This window comes from Apodemus sylvaticus, chromosome 15, assembly GCF_947179515.1.
Source record: "Apodemus sylvaticus chromosome 15, mApoSyl1.1, whole genome shotgun sequence".
Classification (NCBI taxonomy): Eukaryota; Metazoa; Chordata; class Mammalia; order Rodentia; family Muridae; genus Apodemus; species Apodemus sylvaticus.
The window spans coordinates 8451915-8462901 of NC_067486.1; the positions used below are offsets into that span (position 1 = coordinate 8451915).

The following is a 10987-nucleotide window of genomic DNA, read 5'->3' on the forward strand; positions in this document are numbered from 1 at the left end:
GCTGTTTGAAGTGAGTTGCCTGAATTAACAGCCCTTACAAATACGGGTGGTCACCACCCAGTTCTGTGAGGTCCAAAATTCAAACAGGCAGAGAAGGGTGTGTTCCCTGCCTGTTCACTGTTTTGAGCTGGAGGCTCTCTGAGGCTGGAACCTCCTTGGACGCTGGGCATGACCTGGTTTTAACACCACCAGCTCCTTCTGGGTTATACTGTCGGCTTTCTTGGTTTTACAGCTTGGTATGTAGATGATATAGCCATTGTAAATTCTGGCCATTGTAAATTCATGAACAGGTTCCCTCCCTCCCTCCCTCCCTCTGTCCCTCCCTCCCTTCCTCCCTCCCTCTGTTCCTCCCTCCCTCCCTCCCCTCTCCCTCCCTCCCCTCTCCCTCCCTCCTCCCTCCCTCTGTTCCTCCCTCCCTCCCTCCCCACCTCCCTCTCCCTCCCCACCTCCCTCCCTCCCTCCCTCCATCCCCCTCCCTCCCTCTCCTTCCCTCCCTCCCTCCCTCACTCCCTTCCCTTCCTCCCTCCCTCCCCACCTCCCTCCCTCCATCCCCCTCCCTCCCTCTCCTTCCCTCCCTCCCTCCCTTCCCTTCCTCCCTCCCTCCCCACCTCCCTCCCTCCCTCTCCCTCCCTCCTTCCCTCCCTCCTCCCCTCCCTCCCTTCCCTTCCTCCCTCCCCCTCCCTCCCTCCCATTTTTACTCCTTCCCTCCCATTTTTACTCCTTCCCTCCTTTCTTCCCTTCCTCTATCTCTTTTACTCTTTCTCTTTTACACCTTCCATCCTTATTGCCCTGTTTCTCTGGAGAATTCTCATGGATGTATCTCATCAGACCTTTGTTTTCACATCTGAAAACTCGGGCAGTATTCTCAAGTTGCATACAGACACACAGTCATACACATACAATAAACCAACATAACATGCATACACGCACACACATAGACTTACATGCATGACACACACAACCACTCTCACATAAATGCACACATGCATACACACACACACACACACACACACACACACACACACACACACGATGTATTCTACATTGTGTCTTACAATTATGGAGGTGGACAAGTTCCAAGACCTTTGGGGTGACATAGCAATGGGGACTTCGTGAGTGCTTGTTTTGATCTGGATCCGAAGACTGAGATCTGAGGAGTTTGTGGTAATCTGCAGTCTGAGTGCTGCTAGGCTCAAGTCTCCGTTTCGGTCTGAAGGGCATAAGTGGAGATGGGCAGCCTATTAGTCCTGGCCAGGGCTTTAGCTGGTCGTGGGAGGCCAGCTAAGTGCAGGAGTTCAGTCTGGCTCCTCAGTCCACTGATAGGATCTAAACGTTGATCTCATCCACCTTCTCCGGGAGTAATGTTGAGCCAAATACCTGCACTGCTCGGCCCAGACAAACACCCACCGCTGCTTCTCTCATCTCGTTCGAAGTCCCCACTCATTTCTCCAGGCGCTTGGATTCTCGGGTAAGAGTTTCAAATTATTGACAATTTACCCACAGTTGAAAATAAGGGAGATTTTAATCCAGGGACAGGAAGTGTGTGTATGTGTGTGTGTGTGTGTGTGGGGGGGGGGTGGTAAGTAGGGGCAGAGTGACAGAAGCAGAAGAGATTGCAATTATTTGTAAACCTAACTCATCAGTGCCAGGTAAGGAGGAGAAGGCCTCCGGGAGGCTGTGGCCAAGAGCGGAGGCCCCACAAGTCAGGTGGCTACGCTCTGTCCTTTTATTCCCTATGGTCACCTTGGCCTGCACAGCGCCAGGTAGGGGACCTTGTTTAGTTTTCAGAACCTACTCCACATAGCACATCCATAGGGCCCTGATTCCTAGATATCCTTCTACACACAGCCCAGGCCCGCCTGTTCTGACACAGTCCACAGATGTTCCATACTCCCTTTTCCTGTGGCTTCTCTCTTATCTATTTGGTGAGCTGTTATCTTGTTGGGGAACCATGTAGCCTTTTGTGATTAGTGCCTGTTTTCCTTTCTCCCTCTCCATCCTCGAAGGAGACAGATGCAACATGAACCTTTACTTCTGGTGTATTCTCTTTAGTACCTAGAGCAGTCCAGGGTTAGAGCCCTGCTCAGGTGACACAGCCAGGATTGACTACAAGCCAGGCCACCTCAGTCCTCCGATGGAAACCTTTGACAGCTTGTCATCATAAAATCAACCAGAGTTCTATCACAGGTGACAAGGAACTCACACCTTGGTCTAGCCTCTGTTCCCTTCTGTTCTAGTTTTGTATAACTTTCCCCTTTGTTTATTGATACAATGCCCTGTATTCCTGCCAGGAGCCCTGCTTCCAGAAGCTGGGGTGCAGTTACTGTAAGGATAGATACAAATAAAGCAGGGACCCGGTTTCTCTCTGTGAAAAATAAGGGAAGAGATTTCTTTTCTTTTCTTAGAACATTCGATTTGAGGGGACTTGGAGTGGCAACTTCTGCCTCTCAGAAATGTATGTAAATCTCTTCAAAAGCTAAATAAGCCTCTTGTCGGCTCACACACAGGATGTCTTTCTGGTCTGCTCCTCTCTTCGTGTGTCTGTGGGAGGGTGGCAGCCTGACTTTAGCAGGTGCCTTGATCCAAAATGCCTCCTGTCAGAAGGATGGGAGCAGTTTAATCCCTTGGATAAATCTAATTAGCAAACACAGATGGCCACCTCCATTGTCTGGTGAATGCAGGATGAGTTACATGTGACAAAAGGTGTCGTCCAGGCTACACAGAGTGGGTATTGTTTGAGAACACCTATGTGATGGAATTGTGTAACATTTCTTTCTGTTTTTGAAATTTCTTAACAGATTGTCTGGGACATGCATCGCACCCTAGCCCAATGACTATTCAATAATAAAATTGGTTTTCTCATTTGCTTGTGTGGTGAGATTTTATGGGCTGGGACATGATTGTTTTCAATTCTGTTCGCCCAGCACTGCCTGACTTAAGGTTTTTCACTTCTACCTTGAGAAGCATCTCTCCGATTTCTTCCTTTTGTTTTTTTGCTCTGGTGTAGCAAACAGTTGGAGCTACAGCCTCCATCACTGACTCAGTACTTCTCCAAAACGGTGGGCTGAACAGGTGGGCCCTTGGGTAGCTGGCCTTGAGAATGGACCACTCAGGAGAGAGCGCCCTTATGAAAGGCAAACAGCACCAGGAACTAGCTCACAACTTGCGCCATGTCCAGACTAAGGCCAGGCTTGCCTGAACCAGGAAGTGTGTTTTAACTCCATTAAGTTTGTTAGTGTGCTGACCTTGGGTTTTCCAGCCTCTGGGGCTATGGGAAATAAGTTTCTGTTGCTTATAGCCATCCAGTTTATAGCATTTTGTTACTGCAGAGCCAACTGTGAGGAAAGGGTTTTTATTTTCTTGGGAAGGATTTGCCTGGGTTATAGCTGGGTTATAGTCTCCTCCTCTCTGCTAGCACCAGTCTCTACAAATCAAGTTTAGTGGAAGACACTCTGGAGTCTACCAGACATGCTTTCTTTCTTTCTTTCTTTTTTTTTTTTTAAAGATTTATTTATTTATTATATGTGAGTACATTGAAGCTGTCCTCAGACACTCCAGAAGAGGGGCTCAGATCTCATTATGCATGGTTGTAAGCCACCATGTGGTTGCTGGGATTTGAACTCAGGACCTTTGGAAAAGCAGTCAGTGCTCTTAACCGCTGAGCCATCTCTCCAGCCCACCGGGCATTCTTTTTGGATATTGGAACCCTGTCAAAGACCCTCCCAGAATCCTGAGACAAGGGTTCAAGCAAAAAAAATTTTTTATTAAGGGGTGGGATGTTGTTTATACCCTAGACTACCCACCACCTGACCCTCCCTGCCCTTGGGGGTTAGAGGTGAGGTGGCCTCGAGAATCAACTGACAGAGCTGGTGAGAAAAGAAACGCAGTCTCCTTTAATACCCTCAGTTTCCAATTGGCTGTCTGTGTCAGCGATCCTTGGTCCTGTACCCCACCTCCCACTCTTGCTACAGTGGGTACTGATGGGAGTAGGGGAATGAGAAAGAGGATGTTGATGGCCAATAAAGATCGGTTTACCGATCGGTTTACTGACAGTTGCTGCATTAGGTTAATTGGAGTGCATGGATTCTCCAGAGCTAGTGAATGATTAGCAGGAGAGAGGGAGACAGTCCTTCCTTCACACTCCATCTGCTCTTGCTTGGCAAGTTTGTCTTTGGTGGTTCAGTCACGAGTCACGGGAATGTGGATTCTGCCAGAGGGAATTGTGAGCAGCAGAAGCCTGGGATCTTGAGCTTGGTGAGAGCGGAACGCATGGCCTGTTCCGTGCTGTGAGCACTGAGGGTGCACAGCCTTTGAGGGTAAACTCAGCCGCAGAGAGCCTAGCTCACAGGCTCACTCCATTTCACAGCCATATCTGGGAGGTATAAAAGCGTAAGACCTGGCCATCTGTGGGACCCTGTGTAGCTCCGAAGTGTATTAGCTGTGAAGGACCCAAGGGATGAGCCTCCACTCCCTACCCCAGAGCTGGTCCTGAGGTATCACCCTCTTTGATAAAAATTTGAGTAGGAAACTAATTTTCCTAATCCTGCTTTCTGTAGACCTCTATTGCTTCATGTAGAAGCAGGTTTTGTACTCTATGGTTTTGTTCTGATTCCCTGTGAAGGTTCCAACGATTACATTCCTACCCCCACTTCCATTTGTTAACACACCATTGTTTAGTAAACAACATACAGAGAGAGTTTATACACATCTCCTCTCTAAAGCGTTCAGACTTCTATTTGCTCTCTACTCTCAGACTTAAATTTATCGGGCTAATCTTCTAATGTTGGAAGATTTTTGGAGTCATCACTGAGAAGAGGTAGCTTTCCATTTGTCCTCTCTGATTCCGGCCCTTTGAGTTCTGACTGGGAGGAAAGAAATAGTTCACTTCCACTCAGACCCAAAGTCATGGTGAGAAAACCCACGAGAAGAGCGAGTGAAGGATAAGTCTCACTCATCTTCTTGTAACGGGATGTTCCTCGAATAGCTATCGTCACACATAAAGTATGGCGTAATGGGAAAGGAGAGAGGTGTCTAGTTCTAGTCTTGTCTTTAAACCTCACTGGGTGATCTGGGCCAACCTCCAAGCTCAGGTACCACCTGGAAAATGAGACTGTTTGATCAGGTCTAAAATACTATTCCATGTCTATAAGATAATATTATTCCATGTGTATAAAATAATACTATCCCATGTGTATAAGATGATATCATTCCAAGTGTATAAGATGATATTATTCTATGTGTATAAAATATTCCATGTGTGTAAAATACTATTCCATGTGTAGTTATTAGGAATGTGAAATAATATTGTGTAGTAGAACTCGAGGGATTTTCTTCTGTTTTGAGATAATGTCTTGCTATGTGCATGAACCCCAACCTGGCCTAAATCTGGTGATCCTCCTGTGTCAGCTTCATGAGTTCTGGGAATAGAAGTGTATGCCAGCATATCTGTCTGGATTGAACCTGGTCTTGATACAAATGGTTGAGTGGAGGTGATTCCAGTCTCTGTTGGAATATGTTGATGAGCTTCTGCTGTGGTCGTAGTGTGATGTAGCCTTTTCCCTCCCTAACTCATGCTGAAGGTTGATTGCCACTGCAGGAGACTTGGGCACAGAGCTTGTGGGGGCTGAACAGCTTCTTAAGAGGATTCTATTATCTCATGAGAGTGGGTCTATCCTGGTGACAATGGGCTGTTACAGAGCAAAAAGAGCACTCATGTTTTATCTCTCCCACCTGGTTGTTCTTCTGGTTTCTGCCATAATGTGGAGTCAGAGGAGGCCCTCGCCAGAAGCTGTGCTGTTGCGTCATACTCTCGGGCATCCAGACCTTAGAGCCATGGATCAAAGGAAAGGTTCCACTCATTAGAAGCCACCATGTCTCATGTTCTGTTTTGAAATGTAAAACAGACTAAGAAGGTTCAAGTTTGTAAAAGAAAATTGTATATACATTTTTGTTTCTTAAAATTCCTCCAGTAGTATTTCTTCCTTATTTTTAAAAAAATTATCTAGCCATATAGGTTAACTGCTTTTAATTGAGTTGTAAAACAGTATACTTCCACATGGCTTTTTCCTACTCTCTTAACTTTGGTTAACCCCTTCTCTTATTCCCTTATCTCTTCCATATCCTTATATGAATATAAAATAATGGAAAAAATCTGATAAGTAAGACATAAGACTCAGCAAACATTTCACAAACAATATAGAGTAAAAGGCATTAAGTATATAAAGAAACAAAATTCTTCCAGAAAGTTGAAAATAGTTCTAATGTACTGTCAAATGTGTCTTGTTAGATTTTTGATTTATACAGAAGTATCTTCTATCTAGTCATTTGACAGAGGTTAATATCCAGAATACATACATACATAAAAATTCAACTTGCTAAAAACTCAAATAATCCAACTAAAAATAGATAGATGATATGAATAGACAACTTCTCAAAAAAAGTGACAAAGAAATACTAATGTTCAATGAATATTAAATATTAGTTTTCAGGGAAATGGAAGTCAAAGCTGTAAGACTCCATTTTACTACTCTATTGACTATTATCAATCAACAACAAAAACTAAAACTAAAACTCTGTAGGGTCTGGCATGATGACTCAACAATTAAGAGCACTGGTTGTAATTCAGGAGGCCCAGGGTTCCATTCTCAGTACTCACAAGACATCTAACAACTATCCTGTTACTTCCAGGAGGACCCGAAGCTTTCTCTGGAGCCCACCTTTCAGAGGCACTGTGCACAACCATATATATATATATATATATATATATATATATATATATATATATATATAAAATAAAATCTAAGAAAAGAATACTTAAATACTGTATAATTACTATGGAGTGGGAAAAATGTAGAGGCTCTACATAGACACACGGATACTGCCACAGACTCACACACTGAAACTAAGACTAACGGTGTCATATCTGGGCTGGGCACATATCTTTGGGAAATGAAGTCTGAATATGATAGAGATGTTAATATCCATGTGTATGTATAACACTATTCATAAAGCTGATATACAAAATCACTCAGGTGTCCATCAATCAACAAATAGATAAGAAAATATGATGCATGTACACGATGGATTATTGCTTTTTATTGTATATGCATGCATATGTATCTATCGCCTTTGGAAATAGAGTCTCCCACTGGCCTGGAACTCATCAATGGTTAAATTGGATGGCCAGTGAGTCCTAGAGATCTTCCTGCATCTCCCATCTCCTCAGCATTAGAATTATAAGCATGTGCAACACACCAGACTTCCTTTACATGGGTTCTGGGGATCAAACTCAGGTACTCAAGCTTCTGAGACAAGCATCTTACTGGCTGAACTATCTTCCTGGCCCTTATAATGGGTTTTGTTCATCCATAGAGATGAATGAAATCCTGTCGTATGTAGGAAAATGGATGGGACTGTAGGGCATTATGTTAAATGAAATAAGCCAGACCTGGTAGGGCAAGTGTTATGTTTTTCTCTCTAAACACATAAATGAATTGAAAGTAGAAGAGAGGTTACTAGGGACTGGAAGAAAAGTGTGCTGTGTTTTGTTGTCTAGTTGACACAAGCTGGAGCCATCTGAGAAGAGGGAGACTCCATTGAGAAAAAGCCCTCACCAGATTAACCTGTGGGGCCATTTTCCTGATAAACAACTGCTATACATGGGAGCAGCCCACAGGGGTAGTGTCACCTCTGGTCAGGTGTTTAAGCTGTATAAGGAAGCAGGCTAAGCGAGCCACCGGGAATAAGCTAGTAAGCGGCGTCCCTCCCATGGCTTCCACTTCAGTTCCTGCCTCCAGGTTTCTGCCCTGAATTCCTTCAGTGATAGAATGCTGCCGGGAGTGTAAAATGACATAACCCCCCTTTTCTTCCCCAGGTTGTTTTGGTCTCGGTGTTTTATCACAGCAATAGAGATTAAGCAAAAGTAACATCAGAAATGAAGAGGGAAGGAGCGTTGGGCAGGTGAATGGCTATGACAGACACACGTACATGAGTCCCATTCATTAGTAACATTGATATGTTCTAATAACTATAATAAGTAGAGATAAAGGAGGCATTGTCATGGCATTGGGATGAGCAGTTCCTAGTTGCAGTGATCTTCCTACCTCCAGCGTGTTGGACAAAATGCGCTAGGCTATCATTAAGTAACTTTGTGATGAATACATTGCAGAAGGCGTACCAGAGGTTCAGGGAAAAGGCTGTAATGAACAAACCATTCCAAGTGATGGAATTGGATATGATTGATGCTTTAATGTCGGCTTAAAGACCTTTAAACAGGAGGACCAAAGGAGAGGCCTTTGAAGGCGGCATCAACACCACTGGAATCTGAACTTCACAGAAACCAAATGAAAATATCTTTAATTAGTGAAAGAATTTGCCCTAAAGTTTTACATAATAAGGTAGATGAGACTTTTTTTTTTCTTATGCAATTCTGTCTCCACAAATGATGTAATCCTGTGTGGTTTGCCTCACCCACCAGTGAGGGTATAAAACCTGGGAGAGGTTGGTGACAGTCACAAGCAAGAAACTTATCTACAACCTCTAAACCAAGCTACAATTCCCAACATCATGAGCCACAGCAGCTACTATGGAGGCCTGGGCTATGGCCACGGAGGTATCAATGGACTGGGCTATGGCCATGGAGGTTTCAGTGGACTAGGCTATGGCCATGGAGGTATCAATGGACTGGGCTATGGCCATGGAGGTTTCAGTGGACTAGGCTATGGCCATGGAGGTATCAATGGACTGGGCTATGGCCATGGAGGTTTCAGTGGACTAGGCTATGGCCATGGAGGTATCAATGGACTGGGCTATGGCCATGGAGGTATCAATGGACTGGGCTATGGCCACGGAGGTGTCAGTGGCTATGGCTACAGCCATAGAGGCTTCAATGGTCTGGGCTATGGCTACGGCTCTGGAGGTAGCAGCTTCCATAAACTGGGCAATGTCAATGTCTTTGGAGGCTCTGGCTCTGGCTCTGGAAACTACAAATATGGTTACTACCATCCCTCATCTTTTGGGAGGTATGGCTTCTCCAGCTTCTACTGAAGGGTGAGATTATTCCTCGAACCATTGAATCGTCACATGTCAACTGCTCTGCTGAATTCTCAATAACCCATATTCATCAGCAGAGGCTGCCTGATGAATCCTCTTCAAGATCAAGACTTAGCTCTGAAAGGAAACTCCGGAAGCAAGAGACAAAAGGAAGGGAAACCCTTCTTGTAGAATAACCTGAAGTCCTACTTTTCAAGTTACTAATCTTTCTTTCTTTTCATTGTAACAATATAGTATAAAACCTTTCATGTTTCAATAAATTAATTTCAATCATACACTGAGTGGTTTCTCTTTTTTTGAAATGTTACTAAGGTAAGAGAACTTAAAAGCATTCAACAGAATGACCAGAACTCATGTCGTCCAATATGGCCGAGAACTCACTGTGTAGCTGAGGGTGACCTTGGACTATCAATTCTAGTGCTTCACCTCTTAAATGCTGGGATTATAGGTGCATGCCACCATGCCTGTATGTGGATGCTAGCAGTTGAACCCAGGGTACTGTGCATGCTAGGAAATCACTTTACCAACTGAGTTATAGCCCAGCCTCCTCATGTAATGATTTATAAGTGTACACTTTGATGTTGACTGTAGGTAGATGTTGTTCGGCTGATCTTTAGACCTTATCCATCTGTTTAACCCAAACTTTTGATCCATTAGCAATTCTCCATTTCTCTTTCCATCTGGCTTTTCCTAGCCACCATTTTTCTCCTTGGGTCTATTTCAGATACATCATGTAAGTTTCCCTGCTACTGGCTTATTTCATGTGGTTCCATTGGCATCTGTGCCTGCATGTCCACCATTGTAAATTCAGTGTGCATGATAGTGCTAGGCACACATAAGTTGTCAGAGAGCTGTGGATTAGGAAGCTTGCTCATTTTATAAGGCACTAATAACGTCTTCATAGGAAGCTTGCTCATGGGTTTTAGAATATAGTATCAGTTACCAGTTGCAATCTATCCAATAGTCACCTAAAATGCCATCTGAATTTTGGAATCATGATGGTTGTTACTGTTTCCACATTCTACTCCATGTTTGTTTGTTTGTTTCTTCCTTCCTTCCTATCTATCTATCTATCTATCTATCTATCTATCTATCTATCTATCTATCTATCTATCCATCTACCTATCATCTATCTATCCATCCATCCATTATCTATCTATCATCTATCTATCTATCTATCTATCTATCTATCTTCTTTCTTTCTTCTATCTACTATCTATCTATCTATCTATCTATCTATCTATCTATCTATCTATCTTCTTTCTTTCTTCTATCTACTATCTATCTATCATCTATCTATCTATCTATCTATCTATCATCTATCATCTATGTATCTATGTATCTATCTATGTATCTATCTATGTATCTATCTATGTATCTATGTATCTATGTATCTATGTATCTATCTATCTATCTATCTATCTATCTATCTATCTATCATCTATCATCTCTGTCTTGTTGGTTCATCAGCTACATCTCTTTGTATGATTGTCATTCTAGGAACTGTCTAAATACCTCATCAGGACCTTCATAGTCACCTTCTATATATTCTCCCTTGTGGGCTTGCTACACTGTCTTGCTATTTGTAAAGCAAGATTTTAAATTTATTTACCGTCAGGGTAGGCTACCGAGTGGGAAAATATTCATATCATGTATAATACATACAGACTTAGACACTATTATAAAAAATTCATTGCCTGCGGATAATAGAATGGAAAAACTATATATTCTTACCACAAAACTACACTGTGATGACAATTAGAGCTGTGTGCACGCAGCAAATTGAACAAGCCTCGCAGTCACAAGGTTGAGTGAAGAGACCTCTGCAGAATAGAATAAATTTGCTACACACCTGTTTCTTTAAGTTCCTAAACTAGAAGAAAAACAGACACAACTAAGTTAGGGTGTGGTTAGGATTTAAGCCAGGAAAATGGTT

The 10987-nt window shown here is 43.3% G+C and overlaps 1 protein-coding gene across 1 annotated transcript; it reads left to right on the forward strand.

The window, feature by feature from the left end:
- Positions 1-8565: 8565 nt before the first annotated feature.
- Positions 8566-9045, forward strand: LOC127666292 (keratin-associated protein 16-3-like). Its single transcript, XM_052159096.1, has one exon. It carries the CDS (start codon positions 8566-8568, stop codon positions 9043-9045), a length of 480 nt encoding a protein of 159 aa, XP_052015056.1.
- The last annotated feature ends 1942 nt before the right edge of the window (positions 9046-10987 follow it).

Excerpts from the sequence above, each read along its gene's own strand:
- LOC127666292 (XM_052159096.1), top strand. The coding sequence starts at position 8,566 with ATGAGCCACAGCAGCTACTATGGAGGCCTGGGCTATGGCCACGGAGGT.